The sequence below is a fragment of the Melopsittacus undulatus genome, chromosome 9 (genome assembly GCF_012275295.1).
Source record: "Melopsittacus undulatus isolate bMelUnd1 chromosome 9, bMelUnd1.mat.Z, whole genome shotgun sequence".
Taxonomy (NCBI): domain Eukaryota; kingdom Metazoa; phylum Chordata; class Aves; order Psittaciformes; family Psittaculidae; genus Melopsittacus; species Melopsittacus undulatus.
Window position 1 is genome coordinate 4,977,337 of NC_047535.1, and position 26,342 is coordinate 5,003,678.

At 45.5% G+C, this 26,342-nt stretch overlaps 1 protein-coding gene across 2 annotated transcripts; it reads right to left on the reverse strand.

The window, feature by feature from the left end:
* Window positions 1-1,643: 1,643 nt before the first annotated feature.
* Window positions 1,644-15,704, reverse strand: NR2F2 (nuclear receptor subfamily 2 group F member 2). Of its 2 annotated transcripts, none has more exons than XM_005148773.4 (3): window positions 9,353-10,122; window positions 7,040-7,567; window positions 1,644-3,834 (listed from the first exon to the last, which is right to left on the reverse strand). In XM_005148773.4, exons 1-3 carry the CDS (start codon window positions 9,780-9,782, stop codon window positions 3,560-3,562), a joined length of 1,233 nt encoding a protein of 410 aa, XP_005148830.2. In that variant the 5' UTR covers window positions 9,783-10,122; the 3' UTR covers window positions 1,644-3,559. The 2 variants fall into 2 exon arrangements, with proteins under 2 accessions (XP_005148830.2, XP_033921989.1); XM_034066098.1 differs by lacking the exon at window positions 9,353-10,122 and adding an exon at window positions 15,563-15,704 and having other exon boundaries at window positions 3,547-3,834.
* Between the last annotated feature and the right edge of the window lie 10,638 nt (window positions 15,705-26,342).

A 26,342-nucleotide genomic window follows, 5' to 3' on the forward strand; every position in this document is an offset into this window, starting at 1 on the left:
GGAGGAAGAGGGGTGAAGAAGACCTTTCCCGAGCTGTGGCTCGCACCGCGGGCGGCTCCGCAGCTTTCGCTGTCGTTCCGGGTCGCCTTTAGGTCTTTCCCTGCGCCGGTGGCAGGGGCAGTGGGGAAGGAATAAAGCGAAGTGAGCTCAGATTAAAGGGGGGGGGAAATACAAGGGAGGGTTGGGAAGGGGGGGAACCGCAAGGAAAAAAAATAAATTAGAGACTTAAAGGGAAAGAGTCGCCATGTTTAGCAGCTTTTCTTTTTTTTTTTTTCCCTTTAAAAAAAAATCTCCTCAATTCCACACAGAACAAGCTCCTCGATCCCAACCCTCCTCTTTTGTCCAATTCAATCTTTGGATAGATCTTTTGTTCTAACTCAGCATGAAAAGAAAAACTTTCTTTAAATGCTATAAACTTAAAACTAACTGAAGTCCCTAAACAAATCCTCCTCTGAGCATTCCAAACATATATACATGGGGCTTGTGTGTGTGTGTGTGTGCGTGTGTGTGTGTTTTTATTTAACCCTGGTGCATTTTCTGTTTACTATTATTCTCTGTGAACCAAAGCTCGCTGCGAGAAACTTATAAATACAGAGATAGCTTACAGGCTTTAAAACATAAAAAGCAGAGAATGTTTTGGATTTGAAAATCATAAATTATAATTTAATGCCAATAACAATTTACAACAAATGGTTGTTTACAATAAACTAACACAAAACAAACAAGTCAAGATCCTGTGTTCTTAGTAAGCATAAAAACTTCACACACACACACTCACATGGATAGCACTTGCAATAGAAAAAGCTAAATCTAGAGGTCAGCAATCCCCTGCAATAATAGTATATTTATATATTTATATATATTTATATATTTATAGAAAAGGAGCTATGATTCAGATGTAAAACTCTGCTCAAATTCACAGTCATACGCCCCTCAGCCCCCAGTACAGATGTGTCTAACTGGAACACACTAAAGATCAGGGTTTAATCGACTTTACAGAATGATCTCCCTCCCTCCCTCTCTCTCTTTTTGTGAAACCACAACATGGTGTAGTTACGTGTGGTAAAAAGGGAGAGGGGGAAGCCTCAGACAAGAACAAAATTGCAAGCTTTCACATACAAAGCATCTGCTACAGACCAAGGGGAGGGTTGGGGAAGGGAGGTGCAGAGAGAGGGGAAAAAGAACTGACACACACACGAAACAAAATATCACCCCCTTGCAAAACCACAGCATCTCGCCTTCCTTCAGATTTGGGGGGTTTTGTCTCTGCCTGCTCGGGATAGCATTGAATTCCCGGACGGCTTGTCCGGTCCTATGCCATGGCACCCATGGGAGCTGTGCCTGTGAGAGGGCTGGGGAGAGGGCCCTGGAGCCCCCCAGGGAAGATGCATGTGCGCCTACACATGTATGTATGCAGGGATACATACAGACATATATGCCATACGTAAAAGATAGAGATGACCTGTGGTCATGCTTTCACAGTCTAAGGTAAAAAAGAAAAACCCACTTGCGAGTATATATATACATTAAAACCCGACTCCTCAGTGCTAGAAGCTAAAGCCACTCCATTTGAAGACCTCTCAATGACAACGATAGATGGCAACTACGGAGTATTATAAAAAATCACACATACTTAAAGAAAACTCATTGCAAACAACTGACCTATATTTACAATACTGCTATTACCTTGCTTGAATGATCTTGTGCGCCTATGTCAGACATTTACAAAAGGTTTTTTCGCCCCATTCTGATCATAAAATAGATACTGATCTCCAGATTTCTAATACTTTTTCACAACAATACCTCTCCTACGCAGGCACTTAAGTGTGACAAAAATAAGGGCCTTTTTTTTTTTTTTTTTTTTTTTTTTACCCCAGAAAATCCATTTTTAATTAACAGGAGGATTAGATGAATGGGGGTTGATGGTTTACCATTTCAGCATAGTACTTCCTAAAACCAGAGATAAACCACGAACTTAAGTCCTCCGCCCCCATCCCGGAATTAAACAGGTAAATACACTACAATACATCTGCTACAAACTTACTGTGACAAGTAAACAAATCAATCGCCTATGGACTTAAATGACTGCAAACTAGAGAGAAGTAATGCGGTTTCTGAAAGACATTTATGACAGCCAAACAAGTTTCAGATATCAAATAATATTTTAATTTCTGAATACTTTCAATTTTCCTTGGAATATAACACACAAAGACTCGACCAAACAGTTCAGTTATTATAACTTTTACAGTATACAGAAATGTTGCACTTAAAAAAAGAAAAAAAAACCTTCAGTTTTTTTTTTAAACACAAAACTGTAAACTCTAAGATACTGAATCAATCACGTTATCTATAAGTGCCAACAGTGTTATTTTGTCATGCTGATTTCAATGGTATTTTTTAAAAAGGGAAAATATCAACAATTATTATAATACAAAGGGCTTGCAAATATACAAACAGATAGAGGAGTTTAATAACAATTCATGATGAACTATGTGGAACCCAATTCAAATTACAAAAGTTCACTTTGCTTGGTTTTGGTTTGTTTTTTTTTTTTCCTTTTTTTTTGTTTTTTAAATCAAAAACCGTAATGTGTCTTGGACACAAATTCCTTCTACCTATAATAAATCCCCACAGTTCATTTTCTGACCGAATATCAAAAAACTTAGATTGGGGGTAGTTTATATGACACGTGTGGTTCATTCGGGTCTATATAATTATAGCTCTCTCAGCTTCAAGCTAGATTTTGGGTCACCACCTTAAGTGCGCTTCCATCATTGTGTTGTTGAGGGTTTTTTTTCTCTTTTCCTTTCTTCCTATGATACTTTCATGGACTCAGTTTTAATTCTTTCAGAACATATATTTTAAGGATACACAGTTTATTTATTTTTTTTAAAGAAGCCAAGGTTATATCAAAAATTATTATAGAACCACAGAATAAACTGGTTTGAAACCAGAAAAATACAAAAAAGAACAGCTATAGGTACATAGACACATAGGACAATTAATAATTTGGAAAAAAAAGACTTACTTTCTTCCGTTCTGCTAATTTTTTTTCTCCAAATTTCCTTTAAATGCACTTTAAGCGAGATTTTTTTAAAAAGTTTACCCCAGAAAAAGAAAAAAAAAAAAAGGAAGAAAAAAGAAAAAAAGAAAAAGCCCAACATCACTTCCTCGCTTCTTCTTTCTCCTTTTTCTTTCTTTCTTTTTTCTTTCTCTCTTTATTTTTGAATTTTTTACAAAAAATGAGAAGTAGCAAGTTTTTTTTTCGGAACGACACGGGAGTTTTTAATGCATTCTGTAAAAGTTCATTTGACAGTCTCTCCTTTTGTTTTGTTTTGTTTTTTTAATTCACAGTCCATTAATTTTTTTTCCTGTCTTCTCTTAGCAAACTTGTAACATCCTTTTACATCCTTTCTTAGCAGAAGGAAATTTAAGTAACAACCAGAACCCAAATGTCATTTGCTTTCCTTTCACTCTCTTTCATCGCCCTTCTCAATTTTTTCTTTTAAATTTTTTTTTTAAGATTTTTTTTTTCTTTTCTTTTTTTCTCTCGAATATTTTATTGAATGGACATATAAGGCCAGTTAAAACTGCTGCCAGACAGTAACATATCCCTGATTAGGGTTTCTATGGGGGTTTTACCTACCAAACGGACGAAAAACAATTGCTCTATGACAGAAGAGGAGACAGTGCGAAGGGAGGGGAGACGTAGTAATAGCTTCCCGAATCGTGTTGGCTGGTTGGGATACTGGCTCCTAACATACTCTTCCAAAGCACACTGTGACTTCTCCTGTAAACTTTCAACATGGGCTACATCAGAGAGACCACAGGCATCTAGAAGAAAGTGTATTAAAAAAAAAAGAAAAAAAGAAAAAAAAAGAAAGAAAAAAAGAAAACAATCATCAGATTAAAAAGTGGTTTATTTTAGATTTTTTTTTAAAATTTGATCTTTTTTTTTTTAATGGCTAGAATTAAGCATAGATCGTGCGCCATCACCTCGCCCCCCAGTTTCAGTAGGTTTTACCAAAAGGGACAATCTCTTTCTGTGCATGCGTGTGGGGTTGTATTTCTCTCTCTCTCTTCTGGAGGGTCTCCTTTAGGATTGAGCCCAGCTCCCAGAGTGGAGATTTCTCATGGCACGACAGACCTGAGGGGCTGACAAGGAGGTGTTGGCCAAGTGGAATTTTGTGCATCTATGTCTTTTAGGGGGAAAAGGCTGGGGGAAGGCAGAGAAGGCTTGAGGCGAAAGGGGGGAAAGGGAGCCACTATTTCCCCCCTCTCCTTGGAAAATAATTGGGGAGAGCCTACCCATGTGATGAGAAGGAGTAGTAAGAATAGTGATAGAAATCATAATCATCATCATCATCATCATCATCAAAAACTGGCCCAGCCAAAGATAATGGCGCCCCGGATCCAGCAACAGATTCTCCCCCAAAGAAGACAACGCGTTTTTCTTCAGTCTTTGAAACTGATTTAAGTGGCCCTTTAAAACTGATCTTGTCAGTTTAGCCTATTCAGAGGCAGCCATGCAAACTGTGATCTCTCTGTTCATTTGAGCTGTTTCTTTTCCCCCCTCTTTTCTTTTCTCTTTCTTTCTTCCCCCCTCTCTACTCCCCCCTCTATTTTTTTTCCCCCTCTTCTTCTTCTTTTTAAACCTAAAGGCCCTTACAAGAAGAAAACTCCCTGATAGGGTCTGGACATTTCCCCCCCCCCTTTTTTTTTTTCCCTGATACGCTAAAATACAATAAGTTCCCTTTAAATCAGAGACGTCTGTGCTGAAAGAGCACAGGTTGTGACCTGACCTCCCTGTGGCTTTCCTAGGCGCAGGGCTAACACATGCATATTCTGCGAGTCATTAGAACCCAGATTTCCCCCCCTCCCTCCTCTTAAAAGAGGCTGCAGCAAACATTATATGCATCTATCTGCGTCTGCTTTACATCAGAGTGTGTTATTGGGGTGCTGCAGGAGCTGCGGGCATCACCCTATATTTATTTTATTTCTTTCTTTTCCCTTGCATGCGGCTATCTCCCCCAGAATCAAGATAACAAGAAACGTTTATCTAGTTGGGAGGCAATTTACACGCCAGGCCTCACATTTTGAAAATAGTAATAAATTAAACAGTTACGACAGGATCGGACGATTGTTTTCTCAGAAGGCTAAAAAAAAAGGGGGGGGGGGAATAAAAGGGAAAAATAAAATAAGTGATTTGGGAGAAAAGGCAGGATTGGAAATAAACTCCTCGGTGTGAGTGTGAGCTGGCGAGGGGCTTGGGGAGGGATGTGAGCGTGTGTGGGATCCTCTCTGTGCAAGGGAGAGAGGAAAATGCATCCTAGAAAACGATAGGGGAGAAAAATGAAGTGAGCACCCCATGTCCTCCCCCTTCCCACTCGGGATCCCTGTGTCCCTATGGCTCCACGCGCCCTGCTCATTGATCACTTCAGGACTTTAGCACGAGTGATTTGGGGGAGGAGGGGAAAAAAAAGAAAAAAAAAAAAAGGAGAAGTTTTTTATGTGTAAAGCAATAATATATAAAAGGAAGTTTAGGTCACGACCCAGAACCTGGACAAAGTCCAGAAAATGACTTCGTTCCCCAGACCCCCTTTAACACAACAAGGAACGGATTGTGAGCCCTTCTTTTCCCACATAAACTACATTTTTTTCCTGTTTCCTGATATCAGGCTTTAAAAAACTCCGATGAGTAATTATTTTACAGGTCCTGCTTCCATTCATATGTTTATCGCGTGGCCACTTTCCCAAGCTTTCCAAGGAGTTACAGAAGAAATCTATGGATTTTTAAACTTAATCCCCAAAACTTCTAGGGCTCCAGCACATTGGCTTGCCGATGCAGCCTTAAAGTTAGCAATCTGAGATAACGTATTGCACAAATTAGCGAGCAGAGGAGTTTTTTTTTTGTTCCTTAAAAAAAACATAATAAGAATAAAAAAAAATTTAGCCTCCAGAGTTAATATCAGGATTATTACTCACCCAGGTTAAACTCTAGTGCAAGCTAATTAGATTTCACAACGCACTCAATTATTGCTTTATAACTCATGCACTATTTCTAGGCAGCAAAAGTTGACACGTATTTCCCCCCCCTTCCTCCCCCCTTCCCCTTCTCTTTGATTATCTAAGAAACACCTCGAGGTCTTTTCCTCGGGAGAGGCATGGTTGTGCCACCCCGGAATTACACTGCGGAGCAGCAGCTCCACTCGCCTCTTACTTTTCCATACTATCCCTGTCTACTTATGGTAACGATCTTTTCGCACCCGCTACTCGCTTTGGAGCCTGCAGTTCCTGCTGGGTACAAATGCAAACTTTTCCCCTTAGCTTAAATGACACAGAACTGCTCACTGCCACGTTCTGTTTAAATCAGAGACAGCTCTTTGGAAAGTTGATTTATTTTATTTTATGGGATGGCAGGGAACATATTTTAAACTCAGCTTTGTGCATTTAACTTCTTTTTTTTTAATTCAATTTTTAATCCTGCAGGGCTTTCCCCCCCTTCCTGGCTGCCCATAAAATGCTCATCTTTCTTTCTTTCTTTTTTTTTTTTTTAAGTGTTTTCACTGATAGGACGATTTGTATTTAACAACATCAAACAGATTTTGCTGCTGTTCAGATGCGTGTCATTAAATGCAACAACCCAGAGCTATACTGTTAAATAAAATATTCTTTTCAATGGAAAAAGCGCAGTCTTTCATGGCGAATGGGTGCCTCTCCCCGAGCCCCCTCTTCCCCAGCATTACTCAACTAAGGTTGGGGTGTCTTTAGGTTGTCTATTTTGCGTGTCTGTGTGTGTTTTATTTCTTTATTTCTTAATTTATTTTCACTTTGCACTCCCGCACAGATGGGATGCTCAGATCCAAGGCCCTGAAGGGGAGACCACAGGGCACCGTATCCTAAAAGGAAAGAGAGCGCGCCGCTTGTTGGGGAGCAGGGAGCGGTGGTGGGGTGTCAGGCAATAACACTTTGGAAGAGCAAACAGTTCTCGGGGAGGGCCCGGGGGAGCAAAAAGGAAGAGCAAAGAAATGCTGCCTACCTGAGGTGAAGAGGACTATGGCCTTTAAACAGCTATATTCTGCGGAGTCGACATGCAATGCTTTCAGTTTTTCTACTTGCTCTTGGAAGATTCGTATGTGGTCCATAAAGGCGACCACTCGGTCAGCAGACATTGGCGAAGCGTGGAGGCCGGCAGCTGCCAGGAGCGGAGCTACGTGGAGGGGCATGGAGCACTGGGCAGCGTTGAGGACAAACAACTCGCTCCAGGTCAGCCTCAGGAGGGCCACCTGGTCTGTGATCTGGAGGTCTGGGAAGAAGGGGATATTCCTGGCCCACTCCACCGCGCTGAAGAGCATCCTAGCTGCCAGTTCACAAATGTTCTCGATGCCCATGATGTTGTTGGGTTGCATGCACTGACTGCCAAAGCGGGAGGTGGGGTAGGGCTCTGCTCTCAGAAGAAGGGAGATATATCCGGATAGGTAGGAATGGCAGTTGAGAGGGTCCCCATTTGTCAAGGCGAACTGACCATGAGTTGGCTGTGTGGGTGGCATTCTGCCCCTCTGGACCGCTGCAGTAAATAAAGAAGAAACTACAGCTATTAATATCTGAATTGCGACCATCGGTTCCAATACAGCCTGCTTTGTGTGCTTGTGCGTGCTCGTGTGACACTGGACCAAGTCAGTTTAAGAGGAAAACATGCATTTTTTCAGTCAGAGTTCAGCCCGTACCCCCGCTTTAAGGCTCTGCAGCTCCCGGGTCAACTCAAAGCAACAATAAGAGCAGAGCAATGCTGTCCGCTCAGCCAGGACTGCCTGCAGGAGCCCGAGATATTCACTTCCCAAAACACACCACAAGCCGGTTCTTTCCCCCTCTTTCCCAATCCCTCCACCGCCTCCCCTCCTTCAAGAGATGCAGGGTACGTCTTTGTGTGCCCGAGTATTTTTCTTCATTACACCTCAACCAGCTTATTGATTTGGGGCTAAGGGAAAAGGATGGGAAAGGAAGGAGGGGAAGAGGGGAGAAGCACTTCAGTTCAAAATCCCCGGCGCTGGTCCCACACGCGTTTCTCGCCCACAGAATATATTGTTGCTGGTGTGATTATACACACCCCCCCTCATAAAAAAATATCAAAGGAGCCGACATCACCCCTCAACATCCCGGCAGATCCCCTGGCGAGGCTGGGGGCATAATCCAAAGGCACCTTCCTCTGCTGCCCATGGAAAGTGGGCCTTTCATTTTGTTAATAAATTTACACGGTGACAGCGAGAGAAAAAGGAGAGAGGAAAAGGGCTCAGAGGCAGAGAGACGGCAAGAAGGGAGAACGCCTAAAAATGTGCTTGATTTGTATTTGTTATCGCCACTATTACAAGGTTAGTTACTCTTGCAGAAACACAAAGAGAGAAGCCCAGCAAGTCCCAAGCCCCCTAACCCTTAACCTACATAGCAGCGTCCAGACACAGAGCACGCACTGGAAAACTGCAGGCTCACATTTCCCGTCTAATTTTATATCACAAAGACTCGACTTGCAGAGACCCGAGCACCCCACACTTACTTCTGGGCTGCTCTATCCTTCCCCCCTGCCACCCTCCCCTTCGAACTCCCCTCCTGCCTCTCCCGGTGGAACGAGAAAATAAGAGGAAGAAAGGAAAAGTGGGATAATAACAACCAGGAAAGGCAGGCACACGGCAATATACATATATATACATACACACACGCAAGAAGATGTGCGCGTATATGTATTTTTAAAGGAAAAATCCAGCTGGGAATCCACAGTGGAGTGCTGTAGAGCCTCGGTAGGGTGAGTCCCATTGTAATAGTAATTTGAACCGCCTGTGTAAAATTGCAGTCTAAGGCAGGGTGCTGGAGGATATATATATATTATATACATATATATGTGCGTGTGTGTGCATCTCTTGTGTGTGTACACAGGCACAGAGACACACATACACATGCCCGGAGCAGATAACTCGGAGCATGCAGGAGGAAACATGAAGTAACCACACGTCAGAATCCTCATCTCGCTCCTAAGCAGCGTGAAACTAAAAATCCACTTCCAATAAACCTCCATCAGCAAAATCAAAACAAACACAAATCAATTACGAGTGCGGGAGAAAAGCATGCAAGAGCCCCTTCCCACCCTCCCCAGCACCTCTTTCTTTCATTGCGAGAAAGTTTCTGTCTGTTTATTGAGGGTGAGGGGGAGGGTGGGAGAAGGAAAGGTTCTGGTTGGGTTTGGGGAGGGAGGTTAAAAATAATAATAAATATATATATATTAAAAAAAAGAGAGAGAACAACAAAACCCAAAACGCAGCGAGTGAAAAAAAAAATTGCAAAACAAATGAAATCCCAATACCTTCCCGTCTCATGCCAACTTTGAGGCATTTTTTGAGGCGGCAGTACTGACACTGATTGCGGTGGTGCTGGTCAATGGGACAGTTCCTGTTGGCACGACAAGTGTAGCTGAGATTCCTCCTTACACTCCGCTTGAAGAAACTCTTGCAACCCTCGCAGGTAAACTGGCCATAATGTTTGCCACTAGACTTGTCCCCACAAACCACACACTCAATGTGCTGCTGCTGCTGCTGCTTGTCTCCTTGGCTCTGCTGGCTCGGCGGGTTGGGCTGGGCCGGCGTGCTGGGGGGGCCGCCGGGGCCCGGGGTCTGCGGGGTGTGCGGGGCCCCGGCCGGGGGTCCCTGCACCGGCGGCGCTTGCGAAGGCTGCGTTCCCTGAGCTCCGGGCACATCGTCCTGGGGGTCTCGCCACGCACCGACTACCATTGCCATATCTATGGGACACCGTTGCCAAACTTCCTGTTCCCCCTTTATTTTCAAAGTTTGTTTGCTTTGCTGTTCAGATCAGCTTTGCAGCAGTCTTTTTCTCTGCTTTTTTTTTGCTCTCCTCCTCCCCTGTCTCTTCCCCCCTCTCTCTTCTATTGTTTTGCCCCCTTTTTCTCTCTTTTTTTTTTTGTTGTTTCCTTGGGTTTTTTTTCTCCTCTCAGGAGGCTCAGGGCGGGGGGGATCTCCCGGTACCGGCGGAGGTGCAGAAGCACGGGGCGATGGAGGTGTGTGTGCGGGGGGGCGAGTTGCGAGTCGATTGTCTGGGCTCCAGGAGAGCGAAGTAAAAGAGGGTAGTGGGGGGGTTTGGGACGGGGGGGGGAGGGGGGGGAAGGAGAGAGGGGGAGAGAGAGAGAGAGGAGAAAAAAAAAAAAAAAAGAAAATCTCTTCAAAGATCTCCCTCTCTCTCTCTTAGAGCTGATCTGCAGCAGAGTAGTTGAAGGAGGAGAGGCGGGTGTCTGGGGGCCAGGTCCAGGGAAGCTCGCAGTCAGCCATTCAGGAAAGCCATCAAAATAAGAATGAATAAAAGGTTAAAGATTACACACACAGCGGAAAAAACCACGCGCGGCTGCGGAGGAGACTTTTCTCGGCGCGGAGAGAGGCGGCCGGTCTCGCCGTAGTTTTTGGAAGTCCAGCTTGCAGCAGCAGCAACATCAACCGCGATCGCTTTGTTTTTGTGGGCTCTCTCTTTTCTTTTTTTTTTTTTCTTTTTTTTTTTTTTCTCTCCTCTCCTCTTTCTCCTCCTCCTCCTCCTCTTTCCTCCTCTCTCTCTCTCTGCTCTGTCTCTCCTCCCTCCTCCTTCGCTCGCTTTAATTCTTCCTCTCCGCCGCTCCGCCCGGGCGCTGCTCTCTTTCTCTCTGTCTCTCCCTCTTTTGGGCTCGGGGGTGGGGGGGCTGGCTGTTTGGGTTTGTTCTTCCTCCTCCTCCTCCTCTCCTCGCTCTGTTTTGATTATTATTATTGTTATTATTATTAATTATGATCGTTTATTCGCTCCTCGGTCCGCCGCTCTCGCCGCGCCGTGTCCCCTCCGCCGCCGCCGCCGCCGCTCGGGTGCTGCTGCCGCTGCCGCCGCCGCCGCCGCCGCGCTGCCTTATGCTGCTTCTGCCGCCTCGCAAGTGGGCTCTCGCCTCCGCGCCGCCGGTGCTCACGGCGCGGGCGGGGGGAGGGGGGCCGCGGGGCGGGGGGGAGGGAAGGAGTCAACTCGCCAGCACAGCAGCGCCCAGCCAGCCAGGATGATAAAAGAGGGGAGCGGGAGGAGGAGGAGGAGGAGGAGGAGGAGGAGAAGAGGAGGAGGAGGAGGGAGAGAGGGAAGGATCATAACCCAGCGCGCAGCATCGCTCCTCAGCCGAGGAGGGAGGGAGGAAAAACCACCGCGGGGAACGGGGCGGGGGGGAAATAGCGACAACCCTCTCCGCTCCCCCCCCCCCCCAATTAAAAGAGCGAAGAGGGGGCTCACCCACCCCACAGCCCCCCCCCCACTACCACCACCCCCCCCCCCAACCGGCGCGGAATGGGAGGGGCGGGGCGGGGCGGGCGGCGCGTGGGCCGTAGCGGCGAGCCGGAGCCGTAAAGAGCGCGCGCGCCCTCGCGCTCTCTCTCTCTCTCCCTCTCTCTCTCTCTCTCCCCGCCGGCCGCTCGCCCCGCTGGCGGGAGAGTGAACTTTGACACGGCTGCTGCAACTTAGCGCGCGTTGCCATGGCGACCGCGCGCCTTATAAGGCGCAGCGCAAACCACCCCCCCCCCCCCTCACTCACTCTCTCACACACACTCACATACACACACACACATTCTCCCCCTTCTCCCTTCCCCTTCCTTCCACCTCCCTTACCCCGACCGGCGTTTGACTGGTCAAAAGCTCGCGCCCCGCCCCTCGGCCCTCATTGGGCCGCGACGCCTCCTGCGCGGCCTAAACCATGGCCGCCGCCGCCGCCGCCCGCGCGGTCCTAGAGGCAGGCGCCGCCCCGCTGCTGCCACCGCTACCACAACCACCGCGGGGGACTGGGTGTCCCCCTCCCCGTTCCCCCCCCCCCGCAGCGCACCCCGCTCCCCTCGCCCTGCCCTTCCCCTCTTCCCGCTGGGGCGAGGGGTTAAGGCGAGCCCGGAGACGGGAGCGGAGCGCGGCCGCCGCTTCACCTGGGGCACGGCCTCGGGGGTCGTGAGGGGGCGGCGGGTGCAGATCAGAGGTCTGACGCGAAACTGAGGTAAAACTGCACAGAACCAAGTGAAAACCGGCCCCGCCGTGGCCGCGGGGACGGCAGCAGCCGCCGTCCGGCGCTGCGCGGCGCAGGTACGAGCCTCCTGCCCGCTGCGGTGCCCCCGCGGCCGGCGTTGCCCTGGCCCCCAGCTCGGCCTCGCTCCGGGCGGACCGGCGGCGGCACCTGCGCTCGTCCCGGCCGCCTGCACTCAGTGTGCTGCGTGTCCTCGGCCCGGCGGTGCGGCAGCGGCCGCTAGCCCAGCACGGCCCCGGCTGGGTAACGGGGCTCCGCCGCTCGCCCTGAGCTCTGCTCCGCGGCCGAGGCACTGCGGTTCCCGCAAGGCATCGTCTCTCCCTTGCCCTGTGCTCGGAAAGACCGCGCAGCGTGTGCTGCTTGTGTCTTTCCCTCGCCACCTCCACGGCATAGCTATAGCGCAGCTCATCCCGAGCCTTTCAACTTTATTTGGGGGGTTTGTGTGTTCTTTTCCCCCCTTTTGTCTGTTCTTTTGGGTCACACGTACCCTGACACGGTAACACAAGCCTTGTGCTCCAGCGGGAGCACCGGTAACCGGTCTCAGCACACGGGGACAGTTGTTTATTTCCCCTCTAACAGAGCTACCGGACAGCGGAACGGGGACAGGGGGTTCATCTCCTCGCAAAAATGGCCAAAGGACACCGGGACAAGCGAAGGGAAGGAGAGATAAATCAGAAAACACATTAACGTGGCCGGATAAAAGCCCGGCCGGACTATTCCTCCCGTGCAAACACCGTACGTTCCCATCCGAGCCGGCCGCCAAGTGCGGGAGAGGGGACACAGACCTGGGCACCCCTCCGCAAAGAATTAATTGCCCCTCACCTCCTCGCACCCACTTTTTCATGTTGCCACATGCACACCCCTTCCTCCTGCAGCAGAAATAATGTATGTGGCTAATGCCGCAGGTGCTGAGGTGGCTGGAAAGTTGTAAAAAGGCACAGAGACTTGACAGTGTCCTGCTCGGAAACCTGGTGTACCAAGACCCCCCGAACGGAGATAGGCTGCGGCTCAATTTCAAAGACAAGGCGACAGCATTCCCACTGATCCTGACAGAACAAACCCGACCTTTCCCCGAAATAGGGACCAGGGAGGACTGAAAAGCCAGAAAGGGTGAAAGGAATCTTTCCCCGTTAAAATGTGGGGAAAGTGCCTTATGATTTCCAAATAACTCAGAGCCGAGGAGGTCACCTTTCGGGGAGGGTGGGCGTTCAAAATACAGAATAGTCACAGAGTGTTGCTGATGTTGAATTTCTTTAGGAGAAATAATAATAATAATAATAAAACCCGAAACCCCAGCCCAACACCAACCTTTCCTGCCTCGAACCTGACAAAGTAAACAGGATTAATTCACCATATGAAAAAATTACATTAACGCGGTCTTAACAAACGTAGAAATCAGAAGAGAAAGCGGATTTAACAGGACGGACAATATTAATAGTTTGAACGTAGGATCGTAAAAATGAAAAGCCATTGATACACGCTTAAAAGCCGCCGTATACGCTGATTGCTCAAGCATTAATGAAGAATGCCCCAGATTAACTATTTGCTCTTCGAGGGATGGAGCAATATAACTATCTATTAGCACCATTAGATGCTTTGCTATTTATTTGAAAACACCCTTGCGAGTGGGTTGAGGCAGAACAGATGAATGTAAAAATGAACTGCAGCTAATTTCGCTCAATAATCCTCGAAACCTGAGCGCCTCGCAGAGCAGGGGGACATTCTCCACCGTCCTTCTCCCAGCCTAATGACAATAGGAACGCTCTGTTTTAAAAGTAAGAGCGTATTGGTTTCCCAAATAAACAAACGCATCCCTCCTGCCATTTTACTGCAGATGTAAATTTATTTTAATGAGAGGGAGTGGAAGGATTTATTTTGCTAAAATAGAGTTGGGGAGAGAGTCGGTGTAAATCTTTTAGGTTTAAAAAAATAAAGAAAAAGGAAGGGGAAGCTCCTTTCCTGGCAGAAAGCTGCCTAACAGTCCTCTAATTCTTTCTAGATTAAATCGCAATATGAATACAGCATCGAACAAATAGCGAGTTTCGCTCTGAACTCAGTGGAAAGCAGTTACGTCTAACAGAATTCAATGAATTCCTCTTCTCCCTCAATGTAGTATGTGTGTGTTTTTCTCTTCCACCACACTGAAGTTCCATGAATAGGGAAAGTGGCTCCTATTGTGTGCCTCTGAACTTCCAAGTCAATGCAATTTTTAACCACTGGCTTGTGGTACTTTGAAAATCACCAGGGGCTGTCAGAGTTGGGTCCTCTGAAAAATTTACAGTGCTAAATCAGAGCATATGCTGTGAGAGAGGAAAAAAAATTGCTTAAGATTGGAGCAAGTACAGTATCCGGCTGCCCCCTAGTGTAAGTCTCTTATCTGCCTAAAATTCAACTTTAAAAGAAAAGGATCTCTTAAAGGGAAACGACTTTTGGCTCACGTATGCGTACGAGAATGAAACTTCTGTACATTTTAATCTGATTAATACCTAAGGATTTAAAATTAATTGGCTTGGGCACTCCTAGACCGGACTATAAGATTTCTGCAGCCGGGTTTCTACGAGCGCTGCACCGAATAGGTATTTTTAAGGGATAGTGGTAAAGAAATGGGGGGGGGTGGGGGGGGGGGAAGAGAGGGAGAATCCTGTTTTGTGATTTTTTTTTTAAACGACGAACCGTGCCTCGCATGCTGCTGTCAGAGCAAAACACTTTTGCTGCTTAAAGTCACATCTACGCCTTTTGCGATAATCCTTTAAAAAATATCCATTAAAAAAAAAAGCAAGAAAAGGAAGGAGAAATAATTGCTTTAAAGCCTCAGCCGAACTGCCAACCACACCTTCGGATGGTGAGTATATTCCAGCTTTTTTTCCCCCCATTGTACTTGCTCAGCCGGAGAAGGGACCGGAGGGGAGAGGGGGGTCTCGGCGCTATACCTTCCCCACTGACCGCTTGTATTTAGTATTTTATTTCTTTCCCCCCTAAATAAACGCTGCCAGCTGCACCCGGCGACACAATTCCGTGCAGTTTAATACCTATCACTTAACTTAAGAGCCTTGTTTCCCCCCCCATTCCCACCCTCCAGGGCAGGTTTCCCCCCCCCCTTCCTCCCGGAGCCGGGCAAAGGAGGCTCGGACCGGGATCTACCTCCCGGCCGCCGCTTTGGAAATGACTTTGAGGAGCTTTTCCCTCTCCTCGGACCTGGAAAGCGATTCCGGTCGTTGGGTTTGTTCGCTTGTTTGTTTGTTTGCTGCTTTGCTTTATTTAGCTAAAGGACGTGCTAACTGATGGTGCTGCAATTCCACCCGCTTGGGTCTGCCCCCCTCCCCTCTTCCCCTCCTCAGAGCAACCCACGTAACCTTAGAAACGATCGTTTAAGACGCACGTTAGCTAACATTTGCTTTTTTGGATTTTTTGTTTTCCTTAAAAGAGAAACACAAGAATCACAACACATTGCCCGAAAAAAAAGTGTCAAAGAAGAAGAAAAAAAACTAGAAGTAAACATACCAAAACCATATTTGCCTTGTTCAAGGTCCCAAATCGCTTGCATCTTCCTTTTTCTACCTCTCCTTTAGTTTGGCAGGTGAAACAAACAAGCAACAAAAAAATAATCAGACCGCTGTTTGCCCCCCAGAAAGATGTGCGTTGGGTAATTAAAGAGAAGTCTCCTTCTTGGTGTTTATCTAAGCGATTGTGCAAACTGATAAAAAAAAAAAAAGAAAAAGGGAGAGAGAGAGAGAAAAAAAAAGTAAAGTTACAGCCTTCAAGGGGGGGGGAGAAAGGAGGCAAGGTGAAGGGAAGAGATTTCCCACAACCTAAAGGGAAGTGCTTTCGATGTATTATTAGCGATCAGCCTTGGGAGAGAGGAAAAAAACCACCACCCCACAAAAATCCTGGACACACTCTAACTTTACACAGACAAGATTTCGGGGGGGGGGGGTGGGGGGGGCTTTGTACACAGCTGCTTAGGAATGTGCGCCTTGCCTTTAAGAAAAAATCCCCAAGCCCAAGGTAGGAGATGTCTTTGAGTGATCCTTGTCTCATTTCATTCCTTAGAAGGAAGAGCGTCTCGCTACACCTTGTTTGGAGCTGGAAAGGCGAGACTTCAAAAAAAAGGGGGGGGGGGGAAATATTCACAACCCACCCTTCCAACTGGGGAGGAAGAAAATAATAAGAAAGGGAAATCTGTAACTTAATGACTGTGGGGGTAGGATGGATGCGACCGATTTCAGCCCCCCCCCCTCACCCCCTCCTTTTCCCACCTCCCCCCTCCCGGCAGGAAAAAGAAAAAAGGGAAAAGGAGGAAGGAGGGGTAAAAAAAAAAGAAAGAAAGAAAAAGCCAACCGCAAACAACTAGAGGCTGAACTATCAACACATGCACCGGAGGGGAAAAAATATATAGTGTCCTGTGTAGGGTCGGCAGGGAACGCAAGCACACGCTAAAGCAAGTTGGGAAAGAATCCGAGCTAATCAGCAATCTCTTTCTCTCTCTCTCTCTCTCTCCTTCTCTCCCCCTCTCTCTCTCTCTTTCACTGCCCCTGAGATCCCAGCTCGCAAGAGGTACTCCACATTTTTTCATTACCAAAAATCCGTTGCAATAATCATTTGTTGCTAATTGAAACCCTTGGAGACATTTTTTTCCCCCCACCCCCTTCACAAACATGGCAACTTTTAGACATGGGAAGCACGTTTAGTTCTATTTTATTTAAATATATAGATATATGTTATGGTTAGGAGGAGGCTGAAGCTTTAACCCAGGAGAAATATCAGCTCGTCAGTCCTCCTTTCCCCGGGGGGGTGTAGGGGGGGGGACGGGACCCCGGTACAGTGAGGGCTTGGGAAAATTTGGAATACATTATACTGCCTTTGGCAGGAGAATACTCTCCAACTAATGGATTCCTGCTCCTTTTTGTGTGTGTGTGTGTATCAGTGTGGGGGGTTTCTGGAAAGAGGGGTGGTGGTCGTGGTGGTGGGGAGCCGAGCTTTTATTTTAAGGAACTGTTAGGGTAAGAAGTGTGTCATACTTGACAAATGGAACAAACGCTCTTCCATTTCTTGCTTGTCCTTGCCTTAAAACAAGAATTAAGTTAACCACAGTGCTGCATGTTAATTGCATGTTTACTGGGCTAATGAAAATTACAAAAGGGTTTTGCCACCTCGATCCGCGATGATGAAAAAGTAGGAAGACGATCGTCATCGCAGCCTTCGGGGAGGGCCGGGCCGAGGGGTGGGGGGGATGCCGGGCCCGGGCAATATTGATCAGAAGAAGGATAAATCTTTTAACTGCTCGTTAATACCATAAATATGGTCTACACAAGTTTCCACTCTTGTTAAGTCTAATCAGTACATGGAAGATGGAGACAGAGCCCACTTGAATGAATTTTTATTATCGCCAGAGGGGTGCTTGCATCTGTGGGCTCTCTCCCCTCCTCACTTTGTGCTCCCCCCCACTTCCCCTTTCCAAAATCTCCCTTTGCAGAGGAGGATCGTGAAGGTGCACAGAAAACACAAGAGACGAACTCAAGCTTTTCAGCCTTTCTCGCCTATTCCAAACCCTCTTTTTGCTGTAAAGCTGAACGGGTCGTGGTGGGGAAAGCCTAAAGGGGAGACATCTCTCCCCACACCACACACCCCTATTTAAATCTTGAGATCCGTGGATGAAAAGATACCCTAGTAATTCAGTTTGATGATAACCATTTTCATGCTTGAAAACAATCTGCCAAATTAAACCTAAATGGAAAGAGCAGTGGGAAAGGTAGTGGGAGCAGGGCATTTCGACATCACCCCCCACCTCTCTGAAAGGGATTGTTTGGCAAAAGGAGGAGGGAAAGGCAATTAAATAGACTAAAGATGATTTAAATCCCAACCAAAAATAATTCCAGGGAGAAGTTTCCCCCCTCCGGTGTTGCCCAGCCCTGGATTTGAAAACTTTGGCCCAACTTGTGGCGATAGCTACAACTTTGCTCCGCAGGGGTCAGAGGTGAGGGCTATTTTAACCCTAAAAGCCTGCGAGTGACCAAGGTTGAGGCTGGGCTCGCAGCACTAATAGCCATAATTACCTCCTCCCCTTCCAGGGACATTCCTCGCTGCAGCAGTGTTAGACGCCGAATTGAAGAAAATCCTGGAGTTGAACATATCTTGGGGCGTAAATAACAGCAATATGAAGGAATTTCAGAGCTCTCCATTTTGCTTGGGGGGATTGAAGCCTCTCTTTTTTCCTTTTTTTTTTTCCTTTTTTTTTTTGTTTTTTTTTTTTCCCTTTCCTCCTTTTTCTCCCCCCCCTTGCCAGCATTCCCAAGGCGCTGGGTCTTTGTCTTAGAAGGAATGGAGTGTCTGAATGGTGTGAAAGGGACAGAGAGGGTTGCTTCAAATCGATTTTACTTGTCCTCTCTGTCTTTTCGGATCAACGCCCTTCAATGGACACATAGGTGCTCTTTCAACCAAAAACTTGTGCAACATTTTCTGCCTGTATTGGTGCTAAATACAATAAATGCTGGGCAGATTTTTTTTCTTCTTCTTTCTTTCTTTCTTTCCAAAGCAGAAAGCACCCTAATTAAATTGTTTTATATGGACAGTCAAGACAGACCAATTAAGTATGCATTAGTATAAAGATATATTCGAGAGATAAGCGCTCTATAGGAGCCCTGTCTAGGCAAGGTGTGTAAAGTGTCCTCTCGAAGAGAGGCTGTAAGCAGGGTTTCATATGGATTTTTCCCCTCCATTGCCTCCTATACTCGAGTAACGGACTGAATAAGTTAGCGAAAAGCCATTAGTGGAAGTGGTTTCTAAACAAAGTTAACAGGTGGATGTAGCTGGGTTTAGATTTGAATAACAGTCGCACATCTGTAACACACAGCCATATATTTATGCAGCACGGATGCGTGCAATGTACATTTACAGAGATAAATGCCTTCAGCCCATAGCTTATGTGCAAATGCACACACACGGAAATAAAATAAATAGCTGGGCACTTCTGTAAGCTCCAGGACGTGATGTGAGGAAGAACACACACAAAAACACACCCCAGACATAACCCTGTATCTATTGTGTAGAGGTACCCAGCCCTGCATCAGGCACCCAAGGCGTAGCGGTCTTGCCTGGGTGTGCTGCACAGACACCTAACCCGAGACCAGTGGGCACACAACACACTCATGCTCCTGGGGTAATTACACGTGGAAATATTTCCTATTCGAGGCAGAGGCTTTCCCAGGAGTGAAATAACTGATCAGGATAAAACATACACGCGCACACACACACAGGAACTTCTCTTTCTGACCATTTTATCACCCTGGGAAAGCTCGGGTGTATGGTTAACCACAGGAACCGGGCTTTAAGCTCTTCTCTGTTTCAGATTCCATTGCCATCAGTATTTTTTTTCTCTCACTGTAGATTTTTTATGTCGTTCAAAAAACTCTTTCCCAAACAGACAAACAAAAAAGGCAATATCCCCCCCCCCCCCCCATCGCTCTGCCTCAGCCCTGATCCTGGGTCAGGGAGAGCAGCGGGTTGCGAGGAGGAGGAGGAGGAGGGAGGTGGGCTGGAAGTCGCAGGGGCACCCTCCATCCCCGGGCACTGCATTACCCACGGCCGGGGCAGAGCCCTGGGACGAGCCCGGTGCCCGGAGATGCTGCAGGGAATCGGGGAATCGGCTCTTTATCGTGACATTGCACAGCAGGGACAGGACTAGGCTTGGCTGGAGGGGCCGGGGGTGTGGAGCAGCGGGGTGACGACTGCCCGGGGTGATACTCAGAGCTGTGTTAGCCCATCAAAGGGATAAGGGAGACGGGGAGGAATAACCCATTCCTATCTTAGGTGCTTTAATGTCACGGTAGACAGGTTAGAAACGGCCGTTTATAAAGCCTCAATTTCTCTTTACTGGTTACCCTTCTAGGATAAATCATAACAGACTGTATGGGGGGCAAAGAATTCATCTAAAGGAGATCTCAGCAAGTCACTACCCGGACAATAGTCCACCTCCTGTTGGGTTGGGTATTGATCAGGAGAGGAGCTGAAGATGTCGCCACACTAAATATTTACTGATCACACACAAATAGCCGCGGCTTGAACGATTTTCTCCTGTGAGGAGAGCAGAGAGAGAAGGGTAAATCATTTTATTAGTGTGTATAAAGCAAAGAGCACACTCTGGCTTGGAGTGTTTTAAGATGTGTCTTCAGCTGGATGAAAAGAGTTAGGGAAATCGATATGGAGTGATTAGACGAGCCAGTCGTGTCAAAGAGAGAGGCTGCGAATTTCATGGATTTGGTTATACCGGGAGGGGGAAAATATATCGAGAGATTAAAGGGAGGAACCCATTGTAGCAGAGCCAATGAAAAAATAATATCTAATCAGTCCCGGCAAAGGTAGTGACGGGATAAGACCCACATTTCCAGAGAACCACATCAGCTGGAGAGGGATCAGGGACACACATGAAAGAGGCAAACAGGGGGAGAGCTGGCGAGTAGGAGCCTAGAAATGCTACAGAGCAAAGCCAGGAGAGGCACAGCAAAGTCGAATCTGTGGAGCAATGCTGAGACACCACGAAAATGGGGACAAAGCCTCGAGGGGAAGGCGAGGGCTGGAGCACACGGGCTTGGAAGTGAAGTTTGGGGGGTCTCCTGCCCGGTACCCACCAGGCAGGGAGGTCTCTAAGCAGCAGAAGCGAGGGCACATCCACCTCAGGTGCGAGGGCTTTAAATCCTTCGCCTATAAGTTTGCTCCCCCTTTAGCACTCTCCCCAAGCAAATGTGGTGAGTAAAATGGATTTTAGCGTTTAACCACCTCATTTTATCCACGTAATGACAAGGCTCGTAATATGTAATCTACAGATTACTGCCATTCGAGGGTGACCACAAATGGCATAAAAAAAATATATAATCAGCGTTTCCGCAAATGACAAAAAAAATGGCTAAAACCAACCCGTGCTTTAAGTATTGGAGTTGGGGAGCTGCTGCTGCAGGATTTCATCGGTCGTAGGGAGCAATTCAGCCGTGGCTCAGGTACAGCCCTGGGCTGTCTCGGCGGATTAAAGAAAACTTTGCTGGAGACAAGCAAATGTCTCAGTGCCAAAGGGCAGAAAGCTGGGAGCAGGGCAGGGCTTTGCCAAGCGACGTTAAAACATGTTCTTTAAGAGATGCTCGGGGTTATTATTATTATTATTCTATTGTTTTTCCTCTAATCACTGATGTCTGGGCCGTGCTCAAACGCTACCTTCCCTCTGCGTGCTTTTCTTTAGCAGAAAACAGGATGCGGCTGCAGAGAACTAAGCCAAAAGAGCGAGAGGGAAAGTTTGAGCCGCACTTTTAAGTGATGCTGATGGCTGGGAGGGAGGGAAGGCATCTAAAGCTAGGAACCGAGGAGTACAACTGATGTGAAAACAGCTTTTCACTTCTCCTCTAAGTGCTAATTTTGCTACTGTAAACAAACACTGAAGTTAGAAACAGCTGCAAATAGCCTCGCCGGGCACCCAGGGCTCAGGGACCGGAGGGGAAAAATGACTTTTGTTCATCTCTTGGCTTGAATTTCACCCCAAATTTTGTCTTTCCCCTCCCCCCGCCCCGAAATCAGTGGCTGGTGCTGGGTTTAGTGGTGGAGAAGGAAGGGGAAAAAATAAAATAGGCATATTAAGAGCATTTCATGTGAACCTATAGAGTGCAGGCAGCTCGGCTGGATCACCAATGCAACAGGAAACCTCGGGATAGACTCAGCCTAATTAACAGTTTTCCATAGCTGAAGCGATTTTTAAGAATCCCAGTGGATTAGCCCAATATGTTCAGGTGTGAGGCTACGAGGGCCTATAACTCCTTTCTCTATAATCTTATAACCTCCTTACCTAATTCCTTAGATTGCAGATAGGAAGAGTCTGACCCTGGAGGTCGCAAAGAGCTTGGCTGCATTAACCCTTCCCTGCCCGGCGCTGGCCCAAGGTGAACGGTGCCGGGAGATGCGTTTGGGGGAGGGAAGGCAGGATAAAGGGGTTGCAAGAGGGATCGATCCGACTTGGGGTGGTGGTGGGGAAAGGCTTGAACTGATTTGTGCTCCCTTCATTCCCCTCCTTTGAGCTAAAGGAAAAATGGAAAGGGAACTTTTCTCTTTCCCATGAGCTGAGAGGTTCATAAATGCACGGGATTTGTGAGACAATTAATTCCCTTTATACCATTTCAGAGTTATTTTATTGTATTTTCAAATAACTCTTTTTCCTGCCAAACGTGGAGGAAATGAAACATTCTAGAAACGTCAGCTATTGTAGAAAGCAGAGCAACCTCCATCTTTAGGACCAGCAGCAGTCTCTTGAGCTTCTTGCCCATGGTAGAGCTGTAATCTTTAAAGAGGAAAAAATGATGTAGAAAAGCTTCTCGGAGTGTATTTGCCTGGTAACACATTTGGTTTATGTTTTAATAGGTAGTTATATTGTATTGATTCAGGGTACAGCACGGATGCTGAAAGTTAATAACTCTCAAATTATATCTATCTGCCTACATACATAATTGCATACACAGTATTAACACTGTAAGGATTTGCATTTTGCAGCACATTCTTTGTCCTTAAATCTTTTAACACGTTGAATTGTTCCTTTGAAGAAAATGTTATTGAACCGCATGTTTAAAGAAAAGATGCTTGTAAACTATGTGTTTTAGCAATGAAATTGTTGAGTGAAATACAGATTTCTTTGTATTTCACACAAGCCTTGCCATACGCCAGTCTTAACCTATACATCCAAACTGCCTTTTTTTGTTGTTCTTTTTCCCTTCTCCCAGTTAGAAGGCAGAAATATGTGAACTCCTGAGAGAGGTGGGTACTTTTTGGTGAGTATGTTTAGATATGCTCTTCAGATACATTTATTGTACTTTCAAATTCTTCGGATACTCATTGAGCTAGCAAACAATATCCCAGCTGAATGTCTCAGCTCCTTCCCTATTTAACAAGGTTTTAATATAGAATTATACTGTAGCCATCCTTCTGCTAAACAATATAGCTGAGGAGTCAGCAGAAAGGGAAAAATATGTTAAAACCAAATTATAATTGCTGCCTTATATCTGACTCTTCTTCCTTTCTGCAGTCCTAATGAACTCTTTAAAGTGGTGGGGGTTTTTATTCTTTCTGAGTGACAGATCAAAAGTAATTAGCAGAATCAGAAGCAGCCGGAAAGCTTGAAATAATGTGTCTAAATATTTCATATTGCTACTTATAATACTAACCCATCAGTTGTGAAAAAGAACCATTCCCTATTTATTCTGCAGCAGTTTATAAATACAGAAAGATAGATCCTTTTTTTTTTCCAGGGCCTGCCTCAGACATGACATAAATAGAGATTGAACTATCAGGGAAGAAAAAAGAATATAAACCCAAACCCCTGGACAGGAATAGACACAGGCAGATATATAACTGCGTATGAACAATGTTATGTACCGTGTTTGGGGGTGGTAACAAGAAATAATAAATAGATCGCATATTTATAACCTTATAATTAAAATACATTCTTATCTCTCTCCTCTGAAAGGTTGCAGCTTTCTTGGATATATTTTGAGTGCATACTTTAAACTCCGTGTCCTGAATTGAATTGAGATGAGCTGTTTTACCCAAGAGCGAACCCCTTGTTTACAATTTGATGTTTAAGTTTCAACTGCCTATCAATCGCCATATCATTTCCTTTATATTTTACCTTCTTGCACTTGGAGACTTTATTTAAAATGGTGTTAGTTTCTAGCAAATGCTAATGTCTGTTTATCAGAAATTAGCTAATATTATCCAAAACAATCCGTGTGTTTGGCTGAGGCAAATTGGATGAGGTTTTTTCCCATTCAAAGGGTTAATGCTAAACTGAAAACTTTAAAGCCAAGGGATACTAGCAAACAGTAAAAAATGGCATGTCTGCTTTCTTGACAAGCTTGCATTATATCAGATGTAAGGAAGCCCAGTTTTGTGAATCTAAGACCAGTTTTAGTTTTTAATAGGAAATAATTACATGGAACTTTATTTCCAGAGAGAACGTCCCTTCCAGCTACAGTGTTTTGCTTTGATCTAAGTATTAACTGGTAATAAAATAACCATATTTTGTATCCTAAGCATATTGATGCTTAAAGGAATGTTATGCTTTCAATCAAATTCTAACTTGAGATTATCCAAAGGTATTCATCCTTCTTTTGTCAGAAACCAATTTGCTCTCTTATTCCTACAGCTACTCACATGTGGTTTAGTATACTTTAGCTGTTTTTTTTATAGTAGAATTTGCACTGTTGAGGTGGAAAACTTTTAAATGGAGCGAGATCATGTTCCAGCCTGGTAATTTGGGCTGTTTCTCATAGAGCGCCCCAGTCCAGCCCTTCTTTACACTTGTTGTACACCACCACCATCGCCCATCTCTGAGGGTGACTACCGCAAACTTCTCTGCAGCAGGATTTTGGTTTAAATCTTCAGATTTTTTTTGTTTCTTTTTAAAACCTGGAGAATCAATCATTTGGACCCATCCTGAACAATTAACCTCGCCTTTATATTACAGCCCCAAGCGCAGTACTTCATAAAGACATGAAAAGGACATCCCAGACAGCAGGACCCGAGCCCAGGCTTGTCACAGAATATAAAAGGAGAGGGAAGGGGAGTTTTTATCTCTTTGCCCCACCAATTCTTAATAGTTCTAAGTTTCAGTGTGACAATAAACCAGTTTTGATAACATAGCTCATGGGTTTCCCTGCCACATAAAGTTTTCTTAATAATAAAAAAGAAGAAACTTTATCCCTGCTAAATTAAAATAGGGCAGATGTTGGATATGGTTCATATTAGCCAGCCTTTCACCCCTTTGCCCCTGGCACTAAAGTTCTGACTTTTTCTTTCCACTATGTCTGTTTCTAACTGAAAGGTATTATTCCTGCCCTAGCCCTCTTCTTCTATTTATTTTTTCAGCGCCTAAAATTAAACCTATTCATTTAGTAATATACATACTATTGCAGATTGCTAAATCTGGGCAGAGAGGGGAAACGTTTTCCTAAAAGTGATGCACCACTGACCTTAAAAGAAAACATGAGGCAGGGAAAGCTGTTCTGGGAAGGTTTATTTCAGGAGAATTTTGTAGCTCTGTTGACATTATAAGGATAATGGCTGTATTGCAATGGGCTTTCAAGGCCCAAGAGGTTTATGTTTTCTTCTGACCATAAGTATAATAAAATTTTAAAGGTGCACAAAGTCTCATCACTTTAGATATTTAAAACTAGGTTGAAAAAACCCTTGGGAAACACACATTACAGTGGACAGCACTGCTGAGAGAGCAGGAAATAGGGTAAAAAATACAGCAAACCCCAAACCCAAATAAACCCCTCAGGTTTTTTTATGCTAGCTCTATGAAAATCCTGGCTATTAAACTCCCAGGGATAGCACAGCTCTTTTCTCCAGGGCTGTGAAGATAGAATTTATTGTCCATTTGGAACGATCAAGTTTAGGCTAATAAAAGGCCCTCTGTAAGCAGAAGTGCCCAAGTTGATGTTTGGCAGAGTTTTCAATGGTAGAGTTTATATAGGATGGGGGCTCTGCGCTGCTCGAAATTACTCATCTCTCAGCAGCCGAGGATGAGTTGACGTACAGAAGTAAACGTTAGTAGGCAACGGCTGAAGGTTAATCAGCATTGCTTTCTGAACTGGAGGGTTGAAAGCAGGAAGAAGTGAAAGCTGCTCTCTCGAGCCCTTCCCTTTGCTAAGGTGGTGCTAACTTTTATGATTTTTCTCTCCCCCCTCCTCTCTTCCTCTTTTACTATCTGTCTTTGTGCCTGAGGGCCAGTGAAAGAACACTGCAGATTCTAGATTGCTTTCAGAGTTTCCCTTTGCTGATGATGGATTACCATGTCAATTTAAACGGCATAGGATTAATTTGTTTCAATGATTTCTCTTTAGGCTGAATGCCAGTCTTTTTTTTCCTGTCTCTCTCTTTGCTCTTAAGAATAATAACAATAATAATAATAATAAAATTCTTAAAAACCCCAAACACTTTTGATCTCCCACATTAAAAAGACAATAATAGAAACAGACAAGTTAGGTGTAATGTTGCAAAACAGTTGTAGGTTTGAGTGTTTTTATCTCATTCTAAGGGGCTGAAGCATACAGTCAGTCACATTAAAATGAAATTGGATCCAACGTTTATTCAATAAATACTTGTCTTGTAGGTAATCCAGAGCAGAGTGCTTTTGACACATAAGGACTTAATTTGTCTTGGATAACAAGTTATTAATATGGCACATTTAAACTTGCCACCTACAATAAGGTCATTTAGATCTATAATACGACTCGCAAGAGAACTTCATAAA

What these genes read in the sequence shown, in the direction of transcription:
- NR2F2 (XM_005148773.4), bottom strand. Translation starts at nt 9,782, where the DNA reads ATGGCAATGGTAGTCGGTGCGTGGCGAGACCCCCAGGACGATGTGCCC. An exon ending in AGTTGGCATGAGACGGGAAG is followed by an intron (nt 7,568 to 9,352) that starts GTATTGGGATTT and finishes TATTTACTGCAG; the next exon opens with CGGTCCAGAGGGGCAGAATG. An exon ending in CATAGTCCTCTTCACCTCAG is followed by an intron (nt 3,835 to 7,039) that starts GTAGGCAGCATT and finishes ACTTTCTTCTAG; the next exon opens with ATGCCTGTGGTCTCTCTGAT.